Genomic DNA, 22,476 nt, shown 5'->3' with positions numbered 1-22,476 from the left:
TGCTTACATGCAAAGGTATAAAAAGCAGGAGCAGAAATGTATTCTTCCAGGGCCTGAATGAACACAACGATTTGAGAATCCCTTTTTAATCAGTCCTTATTTGCAAGATCCTCTCTCATCAGATGTCATGACTACATCTCTTCATCCTATCTTATCCATCTACATGTCTTTATCCTATGTCATGACTACAGTTTCATGTCATTCAGCATGGCATCTGTTCTGAGAATTTCGGTTTCTGCCAATACATTCCTTTCTCATTTGTCTTTGTATAACTCATCTGAACAGTTCTTTGATACACTGCTTTCCAATAACTTCCTACAGCTTTGTAACTTAACTAGCCTTTGAATGATATTCCTACAAGATGATGCTTCTGTTGTTGGTGTTCCCTTTGTCTGGCTACAAGAGTACTTTAGAAAAGAGGGGATCCTGCAAGCCAGGCGGCTGTGGAGGGATCAGCCAGCCAAGGACAACCTGCCATAGCTGATATCCTCAGATGAATTTCACAGGATATCAAGAAATGCAGGCCAGTTAAAGGTCAAGGAAATGGAGGAACAATACTTGTTTAAACCTGAGACTGTTTATTTTCAGTTCAAGTCAAAGTTGAAACCAATATCGATGTGTTGTGGACTGATCTGCTGCTCTGTATTCTTTTTCATTTTATAAAAAGTATTTTCCTTTTATTTTTTTGAGCTGGAGCATTTTTGAAGTTCTTTTTGTACTGCTGGCACATTTCATTTGCTAGACTGCAACTTACAAACTGTGATGGAGGGGGTAGGAGTGAGAGACAGTCCCCTCCCTCCCCATTCACTCTCACATTAGACATGTTCCAAAATGCTTTTTGTATGAAAATCAACTCTGTTCTAAAATGTTGGCAGATCTCTACATTTCTGGTAATTAAAAAAAGTAGAAGACAACAATAGTAAATTAAACATTAAGTGGTGCACTTAACAGCACATACGTACTGCCACCATGGCAATTTTTTAATTTTACACTTCGGTTCTTCTTTCTTCATAATGTAATGTGTTCAGATGTTTCATGCATTTTTTAAACTTTTTTTTTCTCTCTACAGAGAGCTGTTTTTGTTTAGTGGTTTGAGGATATAGATAACTTTGTTCTGCAGAAAACTGAGGCAATCGTGTTCCCACACTTTTCTTTAAGCTTATTTTTCTGTAGCTATTAAATTATGTACTTCACAAAAGTATCAGCCAGTTGATAATTTTGGCACAAGGTTAATTGTAACTGTAGTTCTTCAAGAGTCTCACAAATACTGTTATATAGCATAAACCCAGACATATATAAAAAGCAAATTAACTCAGGAATGTGCAATCAAATTTAAAAGCAGCAAACCCTGAATTTTAGGGAATGTGTCCCCTACCAACTTCCAAGCCCATTAAATCTATGAATTTTTATCAAAAAACAGTTACAGGGACAGGCCTCAATGTATCATTAGAAACTGCTTCTTCCTTTTCTACATACCTAAGGTTTTGGAACAGGCTGTATATCTGATACGCTATAATCAAAAAATATACAGGTGAGGAAAAGAGGCCAAGATGCTTGCAGTTTCCATTGATGTTGCTGGAGCGAAGCTTATACTGGTACAATTCCAGTTAAGTTTGTGCTTATGCTTGTCTGATTTGCAGATGTTTCTGACGTGAATTTCTGTAGCGTGTGAGGTGGATTTATCAAAATAAATTCAAATGCTGTAGCACATAACTGTATAGATGTAGAAAGGAAAACAGTCCTTGAATATCTAGGAATTAAGTGGAGGCTGTTGATATAAAACACCAGCGCAGAAAAAATAAGTATCTTGATCTGCGAAGTAAGCAATGCTATCAGAAATAAAAGAACTATGAACCTCTGGCCAGAGCTATAACACCAAGGGGGTGTTTTCATGGCAGAATAAGTTGGGGGTCTGACACCTGGACCTGCCTGCACTTGCTAGGATTTTAGGGCTTATTTGGTCACAGGGACTGCAAAACCTAACCAGGGCCTCAACTCAGTCGTGCTTAGCTTTGCTCCCCAATTCTGTACTCAGGCTAGCGACTGCTCACCTGGTATTCCAAGTCACTTATGTGTTTTACCACTTGCACTTGCTAGCTCGACAACAGAGTTAGCTAAAACTGCATTAATCTGAGGCTTACGGAGAAAACCTTTTCTGCTTGCAGCTATGCCAGCTGAAGAGCTTATCAACAGACATCCCCAGCTGCTCATCACTATGTCCCAGTCAAAGGTTACAGGCTCCTCCTATCTTCTACTTCAACAGTTCAATATGAACATACTATCCACATTTTTTTTTCTACCATTCAAACATACACAAACAGTTGAATTGGCCCATTCTCTCTCAGTAGCAGGAGCAATACTGATGGATCCTTTGAAGGCAGAAGCTGCTATGTGGCTATCCTTTGCAGTGAAAAATGGAGATTACATTTCTTCTAAACTTTATATTAATGGTATTGTATCCTAAACCATTGGGCAGAGTCACAGGGATTGAAAAACTGATGAACTGCAGTAGCTGAAGTCTTTTTTTGTTGTTTTAATAAGCTCAAATTCTTAGAATTTTTTTCACTGAAAAACTAAGAAAATGAAGTGAAAAGACAGACTGTGCTCTTGTTTCTCATGCAGTTTCAATTTTCGTTTTGCATTTTCAGCATCCAGCGTGGTATTGTTAAATATGTTTATGCATTAATTTTCCGCTCTGTTTCCAGATCTACAGAAAAATCAAGCCAGAGTCAGAAACACTGAGCTATTTTCCCACAACTTCTCATGCCAAGTCTTAAAATACACAATTTAATTCTTTCACCAATTGTTGCAAATTGACCAATATACTGAGTTTATTTTCTTAGCAGAATTTATCTTTGTTCATCAGGAAGAACCAAACATATGAGGCCTTCATCCTTGGCCTGCCTAAAGCTCAGGGATGATCACAGTTTGGCCACACTACTGCTATGCCTTATCAAAATAACTTCTGCGTTCTTGCTCAATCACTGAATTTCCCCAAGGACTAAACACTTCTACCACTGTTTGTAGTTAAGTAAACAGTAACAAGTGGCCTGTTGTAGTCTGTACTACCTTTGCTATTGCTGTTCCAAAGGAGGAATGGTAAAAATGATTAACTGTTTCCATTCCTCCGGCAGTTATAAGCCTCTCACGGTTCCCTGTCTTACCACCACCCAGACTAAAATTCAGTAAGCTAGGTAGCTTTATCTGCATTGGACTGTGGTATTCCCTATCAACCTGTCAGCATGGGAAGAATTATATACAGCTTAAAATATAAATCATCCAGGGACCGTATAAACAAATTACTTCTTTTACTGTTTAATACAAACAGTTGTGAGAGTTTGCTTTCTTCTTACTCTTTTACAGCAAGTCCACTGCAGCTGAAAGAAGCTTTTAAAAAAATCATGTCTCCCACAGAACAAAATAACACATTAAATGTAAAACCTCTGAAGTTAAAAAAATGTACCTATTGTAGTGAATTATTCTTGTTTGACAGATTGCAAAATTTCAGTATTAAAAACTGTAGGAATATATAAACAAAATAAGAACTCTGATGAACAAAACACAAACAAGATTTCCCAAATTCTTGGAAAACGTCCCTAAGCCAAACCTGTAGATGAATATGTTACTGTTTAATTACTCCATATGCTTTGTCGCTGTTAGTCTGCAATAACGGCTATAAAAATAGCTGCGAGCTTCAACTGTGGCTGATGTACTCCACTTCTTTCATGAAAAATCCTAGTGTTACAGCAGTCTGAATACAAGTTACAACTGACAAACATAGGATGGTATCTTCCAATTCAAACAAAAAGGACCTAGCTTCCTTCCCACATTGCTTGTAACTTTAAGCTGATATAAAGTACCTTCAAATTTCTGAAGATCACAATATGCCTCTATCAGTAATCAATAACGGCATTTTAGAGAATGTAAAGAAGTACATGGTATTTAAACGGAGATGAAAATAAAAGTATTTTTCTATTTCTCAGAGTATTTGCAAGTTGTCTTCAGACCTGCCAGTATCAAGACAGTGATCAAGCAACATTTTGTTGGTGTTAGGTCTCCTGGCCAGTGAGTGCCAGTATTTTAACCGCTTTGTGTGCATTTATTGATCCCTTGACGGAATTCATTCATCCTCTGCTTCCATGCAGTATGACTTATTCTCAGTTGGTTAACTTTCCTGACATCCCAGTTCATAGAATTACTATTTCTGTGACGTATTAAAGATAACTTCTGCCTTCTCCTCTTCAAACAGCAATCCCTCTCCATGGCTCAGATTTTCTGTACCATTTTGAAGAGTACTTGAAGACACTTGGAAGTACTGAAGAGTACTCCATGCTATATGAAGCTGATAAGTACTGGGTTACACCCCCCACACTTCTTTTACACTTTTTTGAAATTAAAATTATTTTTTTCAGAAGGCACTCTGAAAAATACCCAGCTCTCAACTGAGGGATCTCTCAACAAGATAATGCAATCGAGTTTTAAAATACTTGATTGGATTTCACAAATTACGCTCTTACGAACAAATGGGGTCTCCAGATAAAATCTTATTTCTAAAATAGCTGTCATATGCAATGATACATACGTAGACAGACTGTGAAGGACTATGCTTTTACACCAGACCCACAAGAAAACCTTGGCCTAACCAGAAATAGTATGGCATAGCAGACTGACATCTGTAGCCCATTAGGCAAGTTGACAGGTAGAACTAGCTGCTGTACTTCACAGGAGACAAAACAATCAAAAAAATCTGTCTCCATTTCTTGCCTGCAAGGCCTGTTGACTTACTTTGACTACTTCTGGGGAAGCAGAATAGCTGGACAGCACTTCCTCTCTGTACAGATGCCTCTCAGATGCACCTTTACTTCTATAATAGGAAACCATGCATATTTGAACATACTAAGAAAGTTACCTTTTTTTCAAATAAAGTCTATACAGAATATGCCTAAGGCTTTCAGTAGAATAAAATAGTCCAAAGTAGCAGCTGGAGACAGCAGAAGAGACCAGGTTCTCTCTCTCTCATCTTCTTATCCTACCCTCCTCAAATAAGGAATTAGAATTTCATGATCACACTATGTACAGCAACGTATGGTGATTGTAATTAAATTAGCAAAAGGAAACAAAGAGACTAAGTAATTAATTACTCTCAAAGGACAAATGGCTCTTGCTGATTAAAAAGAATGAGGGAGAACATTCCCTAGCTTATTTTTCAGTACATATTTTTTTTAATTCTCAACACGCCTTACCTCAAAGAACTGGACAGCAACCATTTCACTAATGAATATCTAGCTTGTACTTTGATACTAGGAAATATGTTGAATAAGTTCAGAGACAGCCACTAACTGCAGAAGAAAATGTGTTGTGGAAATACTGCCAACCATTATGTTACCCATTATTTAATTTATATTGTCTAAAATAGTCCATTAGAACTCTGAGAAGACAGTATGGTTCCTTTTATTATTTCTCACTGGTTGGCCAAGTGTGTTTCTCCTCCCTCTTTCCCTTTCACACTCCCAGCAGTAATAATACACAACTCACAGACATCAGGACTGTGCACAGTCTCAGGAACAGTGTTTGCTACTTTTCACAAGATGATCCACGAACGCTCATTTCATACCTTCAAAATGCTTTGAGATTTATTTTTGTTTCACCATGCAAAACTAACTTTCACCACTAACTTCCTTCAAGTGATCACAAGACCCATATCAAGGGAGAACTGCAAGTATAAACATAGACTCTCAGAGTCATAAATGCTAATAGCACCCCACAAATTCAAATACAGCATTTTTGTAGCTACCAGTGTCGCAGGAATCTAAACTCTTACTTGACTTTCCATACCAAAGATTCTCTCCAAATCTTTTTTTTTTTCAATCACAGTATTTCTAAACCTTCTCCTTTCTCTTTTTTATTGTAAATTTACACCTTTGCATGCTCTACATATTGTTTTCAACTTAATCACAATACACTTAATATTCCCACCCAGTTAACCAGAAATGGATTAAGATTCTCCTCAACTGCTGGGCCAAAAACATTACCCTCCTATACTTAAATAACTTTGTGAATCCTTTCCTGACAATATCAAATTTAGCCTTCTAATTTTCATTTTGCATTTCTGTAAAAGAACTTCCAACAACCTCACGTATCTAGCTACTTATCATTGATTTGATTTGATGATTCTAAGAATGGTTTGGGTTGGAAGGAACCTTAAAGATCATCTAATTCCAATTCCAACCTCCCTGCCAGGGACACCTCCCACCGGACCAGGTTGCCCAAAGCCCCATCCAGCCTGCCCTTGAGCACCTCCAGGGATGGGGCATCCACAGCTTCTCTGGGCAACCCGTGCCAGTGCCTCACCACCCTCTGAGTAAAGATTTTCTTCCTAATACCTAATCTAAATCTACCCCCTTTTAGTTTAAAGCCATTCCCCCTTGTCCTATCACTATACTCCCTGACAAAGAGTCCCTCTCCAACTTTCCTGTAGGCCCTGTTTAGGTACTGTAAGGCTGCAATGAGGTCTGTCTGAAGCCTTCTCTTCTCCAGGATGAACAACCCCAACTCCCTCAACCTGTTTTCATAGAGGTGCTTCAGCCCTTCGATCATCTTTGTGGCCCTCCTCTGGACTCTTTCTAGTACTTTCATGCCCTTCTCTTGCTGGGGGCCCCAGAGCTAAATGCAGTGCTCCAGGTGAGGTCCCATGAGAGCAGAGCTGATGGGGACAATCACCTCCCTCGCCCTGCTAGCCACGCTGCTTTTAATGGAACCCAGGATATGGCTGGCTTTCTGGGCTGCAAGCACACATTGCTGGCTCATGTTGAGCTTATCAACCACCACCCTCAGGTCTTCCTCCTTGGGGGTACTCTCAATCCACTCTCTGCCCAGCCTGTATTTGTGCTTGGGATTGCCCTGGCCCAGATGCAGGACCTTGCACCTGGCCTTGTTGAACCTCATGAGGTTCGCACAGGCCCACCTCTCAGGCCTGTCCAGGTCCCTCTGAATGGCATCCTTTGCCTCCAGCGTGTTGACCACATCACACAGCACGGTGTCATTGGCAGACTTGCTGAGGGTGCACTCAGTTTCACTGTTAATGTCGCCAACAAAGATTTTAAATAGTGCTGGTCCTAATAGTGAGGAACATCACTCACTACTGATCTCCACCTGGACATTGAGCAGTTGACCGCAACTCTTTGAACATGTATGTTCTCCCACCTCACTGTCTCCATTAAGCAAATGACACCTGCCTCAGTATGTTTTTCTGCCAGTGTATTTGCATCTCTCTTGTGCCTGCTCTTTCTTCTGGACTGCCTTCCTACTCTGGCCACAGATGGAACACCTTGGGCTGAGAGCTTTGAATGGAGATGATGGACGGGAGCGTCATTCCTCTATCATTCTTTCAGACATGTGGTCTATATGGTTTCACACAAAGATTTTCTCCTGTTTGCATCTTTTTTCTTCTTTCATATCTTAAATAATAATATCCTCCAAGCACAATCACTCTTTTAAATTTATGTATATTGTCTAGCATAAAGATACGTTTCTTACAAAGCAATTTTCAAATCTTGTTTGTAAAGTGCTGTCAACTCTAAGTCCCCTATTGTGAAAAAAATCCAATATTAATGCCATGTGTTTTAATATGACTTTCTATTCTAACAAGATTGAGATGCTGATCCCAGCTTCAGAGTGGAAAAGGCTGAACACAAATTTTACTATCGCTCTGTTAGCTACTTCACCAAACTTCACTTAGATCAGGAGAAAATTTATTTAGCTAGAGCACAATATTTGTTGAGAATAGGAAGAAAATGAAATAAATGATGAACAATATTTTGCAAGTAGTAGGATGTGAATGCTGAACTTGGACCCACATTGCCAAAATAATCTTGGTAACATATGGATTAAAACAATTACTGAATCAGTTTCAAGTAATTCTTTAAGTACAGCATGTACTCTAAATACTGCTGTCTATATAGAGGGTCAAAAACAAATTATTTATAAAGCCTGTGGTTTCTGGTTTTAATGTAAAAGGAAGTTGATGTTAGTAGGTAAAAAAATTCTACTTCTGTGGACATACTGTTTTCTTACTGTTATTGCTTACATTCAATTTTGCATCCATGGCAAGATTTTTTGCAACAGAGATCACATGCACACAGAAAGACACCAAAACACAGGCTAGTCAAAAAATTTAGAAATTAATATTTTAGTGAAATTACTAAAGAACTAAAGCTTCATCTCTAACACCCTTTAATGAATTACTTGCGTGTATGTATGTGCATGCATGTTATGCATATGTTATAGTAAGCACTATAAATCACTGTTTTATTCTCTCCAAAACCTGGAATTAATACAAGCCACACATAGGGTTAAAGCAGTCCTGGTCCAATGTTGTTGAACTATGGAATTGCAATTAGTATTCAAACTGCCAAGTATTTGACTGTGTCTCAGAACTTCCAGGTACCCCTAAATCACTGTGGTTATCCTGAGAATGGAAAGAATTGAGCATTGCGTACATATTATAAAATATCGGTGTACCTTCATCTCATCTTACGCATTTACAAGTCCCTGCTGGAGCACAAAGAAGGCCAACTAATTAATGTAACTAGTAAGCCTGTGAGGGGCACTAAGAAAATCACAAATACTTGGCCTATTCAGTCGCATAGGCTCCTGTGACCAACCACTCTAATGCATCAGCTAGCTGGTGAGCTAATGATAGTCATGGATGACATTTAACAATGTACTTATGCTGACAGAAGAATTAGCCTTCTTTCCTTCGCATGGGAAAGAAGCAGAACTCCTTCCCATGCCTCAAAATAACATTTTACAGTTTTAGGCACACACAGAGATTAAGATCAGGTACCAGTTAGCTCCAGGTAGTTATGCAGTACTGCAAATTAAGGAAGCAGAAATAGATAAAAACAAGCAGCCAGTCTTTCTCCTATTTGAAGCTGCATACCAAAATCCTCATGTGACAAAGTTATGAAAACACCCCTGAGACAAGGGACAGCTGGGGCAGTGGAAGAAGCAGAGCTCCTGAAGTAGCTCACAGATGGAGGATAACAGTGCCTGGATGGATCTGGCATGAGCGCACAACTGGGTAACCTGCAATGCCAGCATTGGGAGTCTCCACATCCCCAGTACCTCTTCTTGCTCGTCAGCAGAGACTACATGCAGCAGCTCTGCAATGTCTCAGTCTTCATTTTGACTGGCTTCAATGCAACAGGCTGACCGCCTGAAGCTACTTGGAATGACTCACATGCAGCACAGGTACCACAGGTACTTCAAAAATACCAGTCACTATTCTAGTAATTCTGGACCTGAAAAATACCTTATGCTTCTTGACCTGAAAACACTAACCATAATTTTCTTACAAGAGTTAATATTCACTCAATTCAAAGAGAAACAATCCAGACAAATAAAAGACATAGGAGAAATACTGCAACCTTTTTTTTTTTCTACACCAAAGAGTAATGATGTATCCTTCATTAGTTGATCAGGAGCAAAGCTACTTTCCATAGGGACACCACTACTCTTTATTGATCCTTTTCATTTGTACTTGACTGAACTCTGTATCTTGTAAATCAGTATTCATGACTTTTTTTTTTTTAAAGGAAAACTTACCTCTGTAGTGGTCCCAATGTCAGCTGATGGGCTGTATGTGCTGGTATCTGGTGGAGCGGTACCAACACTACTTTTAACTGGAGAGCTAGGAGGAGCAGGTCCTGTCATGGTTTCGGGATAAACAGAAGACTGATACAGAATTCCTTTCCTCTGAATTTTATTCCAAACTTTACTTGTAATCTCAGCCAGTTCATACAAAAGCTGCACCTGAAAGAAAAGAAAAAAATAAAGGAAGCATTTCTTAATGAGGTGGAGGAAGATCATCAAAATCAAAGTCCTCCAGTGAGACTTAAAACGTAGAACTGAAATCCTCAGAATTTATAACGTTCTGATAAGCAACTACATTGCATAAATAATTAGCAGCAGTCACAGTATAGTGATTTTGATAAAAATAATCTGCTCTTTGTCTAATAATCCAGTATGTAGTTCATAAAAGTACAGCCAATGATCTGAGCTTGTAAAACTTTTACTAACATAAATTTTAACAATTAAACAAAGGTAATTTGTGGCATACTTCATATGTATAGATACTGCCTCTAGAAAAACGCAAACATATAAACTTTACGAAATAATAGCAACACAAAATTTATTCATTTAAATGGTATTAAAATAATGATCCCATGCAGCACATGAAACTGTTCTATGTTTATCTGTGTTATCATTATTAAACTCAACAGTCTCCTGGCATATGTCATTCCAATATTCAGAAAACACACTGTTTAACTTGCACATTGTTTGACTCAGTTCTAAGATATTTACATAAGTTTTTGTAAATAAGCATTAATCACGGAATTTGTATGACAACATACTGCAATATACTGTATAAAACAAGCTCAGGGAAAACTGCAAACAATATATAAGCAGATCCACAGCTGGATACCATACCCAACTTGCCATTATAAAAAATGGAAATTCTCATATTTATAAGAACTTTAAGCCTCAGGACACATCTACTCTATGAAGCTGGCTTCTTATGTGGGCAGAACAGATGCAGAAAAACACTGCTGTCAATCTACATTTGATATAAAACAGTACTTGATTTTGTGCGTGAGAGTGTGTGATGAAGTCTCAAAGAACATGCTACAGTCCCTTCTTAAGAGGTGAAGTGCTGGAATTTTATAAAAACCTTCTTAGTTCATCTTGGATTTTCTTTTGAAGTTTCAAGGCTTACACTGAGCAGGTCATACACACTTTTGACAGAATTTTTCCTTACAGGAGATAAACTTCTCAGTACTTTTTTTTTTTTTAAATCTTCATACATGGTGCAATCTATAGACAAACAATAATGGTGGCTGTTTTCACTTATAAAAAAACCTTCTTTTAGCTTCACTTTAAAAGGTTTAATGTCTGTTGCACTTTGATATGCAGTGGTAGCCTTTAAATTGCTATTCACAGATTTCCAAGTTTTCCTGAGTTTCTTCCATGTAACTCAGGAAGATCAACTAATAATGTCCATCTGATTGATTGAGTAATATAATATTAACTGGTGTTGACACTTTACTGGCAAAACAATCTCTAGAAAATTAATAGGATACAGGCACGCATCCAAATCATACATGCTTGCAGCCTCCCCTCCCTCAAAATATTTATTGGTCAAGAGACGAAAGGATAATTTAAGCTATGCTCCTCCTGAGGAAGCAGGGCTTCCAGAAATTTAATTACGCTACTGTTCATAAAGGCCCAAAATGACACAAAGGAAGAAATGATGCAACTTCTCTGTTTACATGCACGCTGTTGTACAGCCTGACGAGGTTTGTCATAAAATAATCCAGAGTTTAGACCTTATTGGGATTACAACAGTCATAATCATTAAATCTAGTAATTATTTATATTCTCAGAGTGATTTTTAAAAATTTCTGAGGCTGCAATTCTTGCATCTACTCTGAAATAGTGGCTATTTCAGACAGCTATGGTCACCTTTCAGACTGTTGCCAGCAACCCATAAGCCAGTAAGTGTGAACCTAATGAACTTTATTATCTGAAATCAGAGACAAAGCAACAAGTTCACTAAGAAAAAAGGCACACTTTGATTAGAAATAGATAGAGATATTTTAAAAAATAGAAACTACAAAAAAGCCACACTACGAAACCTCTTTAAAGAAAAAAGACACGTCTATATGTTAAAAACAAAACAAAACAAAAAAACACCTCTCACATAAAGAGCTGAAGCTGTCTTTGATTATTTTTTAATACTCTTAATTTTACCCCAGCGGTTGTTACTCATTAAAATTGAAGGATTTCTGCTAATCTTGTTGGTTAAATTTCTTCAAGTTTTGAAAATCATTCCTCATAATATCAGAAGAGCTAATGTAAGAGTAAGGTCTCTTTGTTTTAGATGTATTTTGGAGCACAACAGTAAACATATAATTATGTTTAGTACTCCATATTCAAGAAAAGAAAAATTGTATGACAAAAATAGGAATAACTCTGCCAGTATTCGTTAGAAATGTTTCCCTCTCTCACTGCTTCCAATCCCTTCGCAGCAAAACCACACATAACTCAGTAAGACCCCACTGGCTACTTGGCAAGATCTGTGAATTTCAATATGTTACAGTATTTTATACTTAAAACACATTACTACAAAATTGAGAACAATACAACAAAAGGCAATATCCTGACAACTTTGCACACAGAGAGTATCTATTGACTTTACAGTGACACAACTATCAGAACATGGTTTCACATTAACTCATAATAGTCAAACAGTAAAATACTTCACCTTTGCTACCATTTAACAAATTCACCAAGTATCACCTAATTTAAGGCTGTCATCTGCAGACAAAATATAGCCTGTCATTCTAAAGAATCAAATTTCATAGTTACTCTAGGGTGAGTTTATAAATATCAAATGGTGTTTATGTAATTGTATTTTACATCTTCTGTTCTTGAACATCTGACTAAAGAGGACTCATTTTCTTTCACCTTTTGCATAAATAAATCAGGAAGAAAGAATAGCTCAAAAACCTTCACTAAATTCATACAATTTGTCCACGTCTTTTTGGTCATTATAAAACTTCAGTAAATGTCCTAATGTATAAGAACATAATTTAAGACAACAACATTTAGTCTATTCAGTCTACTCCATTTCACTGAGCACATAAAGTCAAACAGAGTAAACTATTTTGATACATAAACATCTGAAAATATTTACAAATTCTCTGAATAGCTGCAATATTACAGTGAAATCTGTACAGTTTTATTAATATGGAATAAAGCAGGTTTCCATAGTCTGTGAAATTATTGAATATTAATGTATTAAACATTATGGAAATACCGTGAAGTTGCAACGTAAAGACTTCAGGAAGTCTTGAAATGTAAAAAGTATAGTTTTCAGCAAAATCATAATTCTGTCCCTTTCTTATTTACACATTCATAACACAGTGACAACCTTTTATATGTGCAAACACACCTGTCATACAGATTTAAAAGCCTAAGAAGACATTGTTTAGGTTGCTCTGTTTCAAATTTGCCACGTCTGGTGTGCAATCTCATTTTAACCAAACCTCTTACTAGTGAATTTGAGCGCAACTAGTGGAGAAGACAACGGCATATAGCAAGTGAGTCAGAAATAAGTTGGATGGAAGTCAGTGAATGGGGCAGGAGAAGAAACATTGACGATAAAATAAATATATAGTTTAAAACACTTTTTTCACTCATAGAACACAGAATGAGGCAAGGGAAAAATAGCACGTGACTGAGAAGCACACTGTAATGAATATACACAAAGGACAACATTAAAATTACACCAGCCATCATAGCTTTAGCATTCTCAGTCTTAGGCCATAGATCTATACATCTTTATAAGCATTATGTGCTGCATTTCAGATGAAAATGATAATACTTTGTGTTCTTTTTCCTTCTACCTGTTAAATAAATCTCTAAACAGACCATTTTGTCCATGTTGTCCTTTGAAAAAATTTTACTTGCGTATAACACTTTAGAGCAGATAATAAATGGATGCAGAGCCCTACTCAGACATAAGCATATTTGCAATTCCCATTAACATGAGTGTTACTGCCAACACCAGTGTTGTTCATACATTGCAACTGTCATGAAAGTGTTACTCAATTTACAGTAAAGATTACTCAAAATTTTGCAGAGAAAACCTACGCTATTTTGACTACAGTAAACTTGATGCAACTCAGTAAAATACAGGGTGCATTTTCTGAAAATCTAACAACCTCTTTGACTTTTAATAAACATACATGAGGTGGTAACTTACTTTCAGACATTCATATGTTTTTTCCTTACTAAAGGATACAATTGTTTGCCTAAAAACATTTTATGTTCAAAGAAATGCTAGTTCTATGAGAATATGGTTAAAAATTACATTAAACCATTTCAATATATGAACCCACAGTAACAGCAAAAAAGCACTATAGCATTTAATGGTACATCTGCAATTCATTTCATTCCATCAGCCAAAAGATGCATTTATATTGTAGCTATTACATTTTGAGAAGAGTTTAAATTACAAAACTTGAGAGAGCTTCAAAGCAAATCTTAATCTAAGCACCTTGATCTTGATGGCCCAGTTAAAAAAAAATTAAGACAGAAGAGAACTTCTTCAACCAAATGCAGAACAACTGTACTTAAATCGAGTTATTTTTAATTTCCTTTCATAAATCAATTAAATGTACCAACCTGGGGGTTCGAGCATTTTATTTCAAGGGACTCAAGGTCAACATGGAGGCAGACAACAAATGAGTGTCTGGATTCTGGCCCTGAAGCAAGTAGTTTCTGTGAAGTAACAGCTAAAGTAGAAGTACAGCCCATTGGTTCCACTAAATTAAGTGTCATCTGTTGTCCCAGAAGAGTATACATACTGAAATGATGCAGACTAATAGTCCATGGAAAGGCATCACCTAATGGTGGAAAAAAAAAAAGAGAGAGAGAGAGAGAGAGAAAGAAAACAATTAAATATTAAGATGTCATCCATCATAAACACTGGGGTATGATTTTCTCAAAACTCAGTAAAGGCCTTAGAAATCACTTAGAATTCAGCAATTGCTGTCAATGAACATTAAATTAATCCCCAAACCTCAAAAACATAATTCAATGCTCTTGCCACTGCTTCCCCTTAATGCCCCAGTAACAGAATGATGTATTTTGTAAAAACAAATTACTATAGACATACACTGAACACTCGTTTCCTATATTTAGAACGGAGGCTACCCAGAGAAGTGCCTGACAGCCTATCATGAACCTTTATCGAGAATAATCAATTGGCAGAGTCCAACAACACAACAATACAGCTTTGATACAACCAGTTTGATTGTATCAGAGAATCAGTAAAGTTTTCTTTAGATTGTCAGTAGATGGGAAAAGAACAGACAGAAATATTCTCCAAAGCAGGATCAGAGAGAGAATTATTTGGGTCAGTCATCAAAGGCCTACAGGAACTCTTTTTAGTGAGAGAAAACCTCTGACTCTACCAGCCAGAGGTGAAAGGAACTGCCTGAAGAACTGAGAAAACAGATGATGCAATGATGCAAACTGAAGGAGTATCCCACATATCTCTTTCCCAAAGAAAGAATTTGGGGTCTGCAAGAGACCGTGAACCAAAACCCAAAGAATGCTCAACAGAAGTGGGGAAAATAAGACAAGGAAAGATAAGTGGGTAATTCTCATTTCACATGCAATATACAAACGTGTTTTTTTTTTTTTTCTTTCTCTTTAGAAATGCAAGAGCATAACAATTATTTCAGATTATTATTTTTCCTCTAAACAAAGTTTCATTATTCCATTTATCAGATTTTCTGCTGAGGAAGTTGGGCCTTTTTGTCCCCACTTGAATGACACAGAGTCAGTGCCCAACACATGAGCCTTCAATCCACCAAGAGAAAGCATCAGCCCCAATTCAAAGTCATGTAAAGGTTGCTAGATGCAGTCTTGCATCCAAGCATAGCACGCTAGTGATCATCCATAAATCTCACTCAGGGCAGAAAAATTCTTCATCTTTGTACAGAGCACACTCATTTGGAGGAAGCAAAGGACAAAGTTCTCATTTCTATATCAAAATTCAGAAGATTATTTGATATGATGTTTTATTTTTCACAATTCATGGCCTGGAATCACAGTGGTAAGCAGTGTCCAAATTCTTCTGATAACCCAGAAGCATGGGAGCCAGTCTTAAGAATCAGAACAGAAGATGGCAGAAAAATGCAGATGTACACTGGGATGGACCCTAAAGGTTTCATAAAGCAATAGATAACTTGAACTTGAGAATTTAAACAATATATGGAGAGTCGGCTTGCTGCCTTTTGTGTCGTACGGTCAACACTGTCCTGCTGAGAAATCACATTGCTGAGAAATACTACTAATTAAGCGTTAACTCTGATTAATTAAAAGACATTTTAGAAAAGTTTAGAAAAATAAAAATGGACCCAAACACCTTTTTATGATATTATTTTAGTAAGAGTTCTATTGAGTCATCCACAAGTAGTGGGTATATATGGGTATATATGGTCAGGAATATATATCAGGGAAGCCTGGGTATCTCATCCCAAGAAAGAACTGAAAAATTCAGTAGTTTATTTTGCAGCTATGACATACTGAATATTTCAGCTCAGCCAAAGTAACTTGAAAATATTTTGGAAATGTTTCAGATTATAAATTTAAAAGTAGTTAGCAAACTGTATTTTTTCCAAGTTCAGTCAGCCAAGAAATACAAAATATTAATTGTAATAGATGGAAAAAATTCAAATGCGAAGTCAACTCTAATGACATGTTTCTAATTACTATGCATGATTTTTTTTTTCCTGTGACCATCACATTAAATTAACATTGCTTATATTTCAGGGATTAGGAAGAATCCCTGAAGAGAGATACTGTTTTACGCTGTATACAGTATCTACCTTAGAAGAAAATTACCAATCAAATTTTGTTACACGTATAGAAACCACAGTATGCTGCTGAACAAATACTACAGAACATATATGACAAATTTACAACTATAAAATCCCCCTTATTTTCATCAATTTCCTCTTTCTCAGCTCCATATACACTATGTGACATTCTAACAGTACAACAGAACTGTCCACCTAATAAAGGCTTGTTTTGTGGTTGTACTTAAATTTGCTTTATTTGTTAAAAAAACAATATTTGCTTACATGCATTCATTTGCAGATTGGTTTTATGAAAATGTTTCAGCACCTGAAAGTGCTAACCATTAAAAGCAACAGTGTTTATAGGTTTTATTCCAAAACTCTTTTATTAGTAGGAATAAAGGATGGAAAAAAGCCAGTGCCACACTTTGCAGATGTTTTCTCTATATGTCTAACCTTACCGTCCACGTTTCATCATCTAATTGCTGAGATTCTTTTATACTAAAATATTATAAGTAAAACTTATATTGCCTTTAATGGAACCAGAGCTCACCTCTTCTCTCACTGGCAAGAATATAAAAGATACACATGAAATACCCCTAGTACAGTTGAAGATTCTGGTTAGTTCCTGACCTATAGCTGTCATAAATACTTATTTTTAATTTCTCTAAAGATCACTTGTGTTTGAAAAACCTGAAAATGTATTTATTAAGATCAACTGTTTTGATAACTTCTTAAGATTAGAAATACCACTTTCAGATCTTTGGCAGTTGACTGACCTGATCACCAGACAATTTTCTGGAATTCATAATTTATTTGCTACATTTTGGCAAGACTTCTTTTCTACAGAGTGAGTTACTTTTGTAATGTGTATAAGAGCAGAAGACATCACCTAGAATCATTAAAGTTGGAAAAGACCTCCAAGATCATCTGATCCAACCACCCCCTACCACCAATATTACCCACTAAACCATGTCCACACACATGTCCATGCCCACATACAACCTTTCCTTAAACACCCTCTGGGGTAGTGACTCCATCACCTCCCTGGCCAGCCCATTCCAATGCTTGACTACTCTTTCTGAGAAGTTTCTCTAATTTCCAATCTGAACATCTCCTGGCACAACTTGAGGCCATTGCCTCTTGTCCTAATCTACCTGGACTTGTGCAAAGCGCTTGACACTTGTCCCCCATCATATCCTTGTCTCTAAACTGGAGAGACATGGATGTGACAGATGGACCACCTGGTGGGTAAGGAATTGGCTGGATGGTCGCCTCAAAGTGTTGCTGTCAATGGCTTAATGTCTAAGTGGAGATCAGTAATGAGTGGTGTTTCTCAGGGGTCAGTATTGGAACTGGCACAATCTAACACCCTTGATGGTGAAATGAACAGTGAAACTGAGTGCACCCTCAGTAAGTCTGCCAATGACACCAAGCTGTGTGGTGCGGTCAACACGCTGGAGGGAAGGGATGACATCCAGAGGGACCTGGACAGGCCTGAGAGGTGGGCCGGGGCGAACCTCATGAGGTCCAACAAGGCCAAGTGCAAGGTCCTGCATCTGGGCCAGGGCGATCCAAAGCACAAATACAGGCTGGGCAGAGAGTGGATTGAAAGCAGCCCTGAGGAGAAGGACCTGGGGGTGTTGGTGGATGCGAAGCTCAACAGGAGTCAGCAATGTGTGCTTGCAGCCCAGAATGCCAACTGTATCCTGGGCTGCATCAAAAGCAGCATGGCCAGCAGGGCGAGGGAGGTGATTGTCCCCCTCAGCTCTACTCTCATGAGACCTCACCTAGAGTACTGCACGACATTCAGCAGTAGAGCAAGTCCAGAGGAGGGCCATGAAAATGATCAGAGGGCTGGAGCAGCTCTCTTATGAGGACAGGCTGAGGGAGCTGGGTTTATCCAGCCTGAAGAAGAAAAGGCTCCAGGGAGACCTCACTACAGCCTTCCAGTACCTAAAAGGAGCCTACAGGAAAGCTGAAGAGGGGCTCTTTGTCAGGGAGTGTAGTGATAGGGCAATGGTCTTAAAGTAAAAGAGGATACGTTTAGATTATATATAAGGAGGAAATTTTTTATTCAGAGGGTGGTGAGGCACTGGCACAAGTCGCCGAGAGAAGCTGTGGATGCCCCATTCCTGGAGGTGCTCAAGGCCAGGCTGGATGGGGCTTTGAGCAACCTGGTCTGGTGGGAGGTGTCCCTGCCCATGGCAGGGGCGTTTGGAACTGGATGGACCTTAAGGTCCTTTCTAACCCAAACCATTCCGTGATTCTACGATTACTCTGTCTTTGTTCATGCAATGTTTAAATAAAGAGACATTGCAATAGTTACTATTAGGTCAGCATTGTACTTACTCCCAGTCATGCAACATGGTAGCAGTTATTATGACTGTATATATGCACCTAGTTGAAAGCACAGAGAGCTTTGTCCAAGTTCAGCACTCACTGCAGGTGAGATTTAGTTCTACAGACTTCAAACATAGGCACACACATGACTTGCTAACTTAAGCCTGGCTATTCAAGAGCTCACATGGATAAAAAGCTCTTTAAGTTGAACTTCATTGCCATTCAGATCCTGAAGAATGTCACTAAAATGTGAATGCTAATTTTATAAACTCATTACTCATAACAGATAAATTGAATACAATTATTACCACGTTGTGGAGATGGTGACATGGAGTATAAGCTGAACCAGATCACTGTTTGAAGGCCAAATAGTTTTCCACAAAAAAATTGGCCAAATGACTTAAATACTCACCTCACAATTTACAGAAATTATTTTTATGTTTTTATATCGAAATACAGCATTATTTTAATCTAATGCAAGATAATTATTTCTAGGAATGGCCAAAATACTACTGCCAAAATTCAGCTGCCATTTTTGGGTGTTCAAGTCTATATGCTGCTATTGTATTGTAGTAGTTTATTATCAAAACACTTCATTACAATTAATTCAGACACCAGTATTAGATATCCTAATTTTCTACTTCCTTACAAGTCACATGACAACTTACTGAGTTTAAACATATGCTACAAAATATCTGTGAGGTTACATAATTTGTCATAGTTCACAAAAAAAGCGCCATCTCTCAGGGATTGTCCTCATATTTAAATGTATGGAATACAGTGATTCACATAATTGTCATTATACTGTGATCCATATGAGAACGTGAATGTGATACCTAGCAATTGCAGCAACAATTTGAAGCTATTTCGAACACTTTTTTCCCCTGTATTTTTACTATTTCTTACCTAAATACCTGCGTCTTACTTTATCTTACCTAAAAATAACATATTTACAAGACTGCATGATAGAAATTACCAGTATAACCCAGAGAAGAACATTTCACACGTGCCAGTTAAGGATTGTAAAAAAAATAAAATAAAAAAAAATAGAAATTGAAGCAGGGGGAACAAACTAACAATCAGCAATTAATTTAAAAATACGAATGGAAGCCAGGAAAATATTCTAAATAATTAAAATGCAAGCTTCTAAACACAGGAAGACTTCACAGATGCCAAAAATGTTCTCATTATTACTCTAAAATACAGTGCTACATCCAAAGCAACATTTTAATTCCCTTCATGTTTTCAATTTCTTTTCCTGTTATAACATTTCAAATGTGAATGCAAACATTTTCGGAAGAACACATAGCAGTCCAGAAGTCCCATCCAGAACAACTTTTGTCCGTACCTAACTTCACCATGTTTTATCTTACTGTTCTTGGGGGTGACTAGAACAATATATAGAAGATTTGTCAAGTAGCTGATGTCAGAAACACACAAACATTCACAGAAAATCACAACTCACTTTAAGCAGTTCCCTAAACATTTCAGTCCTGCTCTTAAATCGAGTTTCTTTCTACTTATTTTCTCCTTTCTAACTGTTTTAATTTCTTCAGTGAATACTACCCCATGGATAATAATTGGATCTAAAATTTTCCTCATCGGCTTGATTTGAACTATAAAGATAATACTTAATGTAATCTAAAACTTTTTTTTAAGGAACTTATTAAGTAGTACCTGTAATTCAACAGAAATTCAACAGAATACCTCACTCTTTACATAGTTAAATCTATTTCTGATCGTATCCTACTTAGTGTGACTGAGCTACGTTATGTTTCCAAATCAAAGTACTATACTTAAAAGTTCTTTTAAGTATAGTACTTAAAAACTTAAGAAGTTAAAGAACATAAAAAGTTCTTTTAAATATCCCTACAAACTACAATTACTTCAGAAAAGACATTTATACAAACTCTGAAAACAAATGGAAAGACATGATTGAGGAATTTTGTATAAGCAGTTTTTACAATATGTTGATATCTTAAGTCTTTGTGAGTAAGCTGTAATATCGCTAAATGCCAGTATGACTATGCTCCCTTTTTTGTGTCCTTTCTCAGTTTTTCATGTGATAAGAAACATGTATGACTGAGCACACAGCTTTCTTAAAAGTAACGATGCATCCTTGTAAATAAGCCTTTCACATCTTCTTCATGAAAGGATGAATGATTCAAAAAATAGTTTCCAGGACAAGCAAGGCTGAATAAATATCATTTCAGAGAGGTGGTAACATGTTTTATGAATGATGCTATGTCCCTGAAGTCTTGTTCAAAGATAGAATGCAAATTTGAAAGACTCCCAATGAAAGTCCATAAAAATTATTTACCTCTTCACGGGAAGAAACAAAGAAGTTAACTTAAAAGCTTTGAAAAAACTTTGTAATAGTCTGTTTAAGGGGGAGTTTTGGCATGGGAGAAGGCAACAACTCCATTAGAGAATCAAAAATATCAAGATTGTGAGAACTTCTGTTTGGCATTATTCCCAGAGCACAAAGCCACACACAAATAAATTCCTTACCATAGGCTTTATCCCAACCAGGGGGATTCTTTTCTCTCACTAGGATCTTTCCTTCAAATCTGGGTTTGACAAAATTCAAATGACTTCTTACTTTCATAAATGGTTTAAATTACATCATCAGCTTAAAGCAAACAAAAGACTTTCATTAAATTTATCTTTTATCTGTCACTATGATTAGCAAATCAGATCATTCCTACTGAAAGTAAGTAGGAAAAAAACACATTACCTTTCTCTCTCTTTTTTTCCCCCCAGTTGGCTGCATTTAGCACACCTCTGATATGACTTTCAATATTAACAACTGTATTTTGTTTCTGTTGATGCAGGTTAAGTTAAAATATAGGAAGGAGAAGAAGAGTCCAACCAATATAAATGGTAAAACAAAAGAAGAGGGAAAACACTTAGAGATCCAAACAAATTTGAGATTGCAAAAGCAGAGTAGTTCTTGAATATGCTTCAACCTCAATTTTTCACAGCATACCCTTTATAACCGCTTATTTCAGCAATATATGTGCAGAAAATAGAGTATTTTTTTCCCAGAAAAGGCCGTCCCCAAAGCTGCATAACAACTACTGCGTCTTCCTCTCGTCATTATAGAACAAATACACAAAATAGCAACAATACTGTCCAAATAATATATTTCAAGAATACAATAATGATCTAACCACTCACTGACATTTCCATGAACTTTTCAACTTGGTTATAGGGCTAGATCTCATGGATGCCATCAAAATAACCCAAAAACCAAGACTGAAGGCTGTTAGGGATATTTGTCGCACCTATTTCCAAAATATGTTTTTTCACATGAATATGAGTAAACCAAGACTTTTACACCGGTATTCCTTCAAAAGACTGCTGCAAATCCCTATGCCATTTACTGCAGTCATTTCTAAGGACTTAATATGATTACAAAATCATATTAAATGTAAGTAGCTTGTTTTCACTTCCTAGTTCCTTTACAGCTTATCCCCTCCAATTCTCAATCAGTTGCATAATGTTACAACCTAATTCTTCCCCCAAATTGGTCCACAATTAAAATCTCTGTCAAATATTAGGTTTTCAAATAAACACTACCAAACTTTTTCCTCATCCTTACCTCAAGCACAAGAGCATAACATAACCCATAAACATTCATACAATTTTCTCAATTTCTCCTTATTTCTCTACAAAAAACCTTTCTACAATGCCCTAC

General features: G+C 37.0%; 1 protein-coding gene across 6 annotated transcripts in view; it reads right to left on the bottom strand.

The window, feature by feature from the left end:
- VPS13B (vacuolar protein sorting 13 homolog B) overlaps positions 1 to 22,476 on the bottom strand; it is a 473,584-nt gene that overhangs the window by 212,589 nt on the left and 238,519 nt on the right. For all 6 annotated transcript variants that reach the window (XM_040548605.1, XM_040548603.1, XM_040548600.1 and 3 more), the window contains exons 24-25: positions 14,251 to 14,471; positions 9,607 to 9,813 (exon numbers count right to left, since the gene is read on the bottom strand). In XM_040548605.1, coding sequence (XP_040404539.1) covers positions 9,607 to 9,813; positions 14,251 to 14,471 — 428 coding nt within the window. The remainder of the gene's footprint in view (positions 1 to 9,606; positions 9,814 to 14,250; positions 14,472 to 22,476) is intronic.

This window comes from Cygnus olor, chromosome 2 (assembly GCF_009769625.2).
Source record: "Cygnus olor isolate bCygOlo1 chromosome 2, bCygOlo1.pri.v2, whole genome shotgun sequence".
Lineage (NCBI taxonomy): Eukaryota > Metazoa > Chordata > Aves > Anseriformes > Anatidae > Cygnus > Cygnus olor.
Note: the sequence above shows the minus strand (reverse complement) of the source record. Positions and strands in the feature narration are given on the sequence as shown.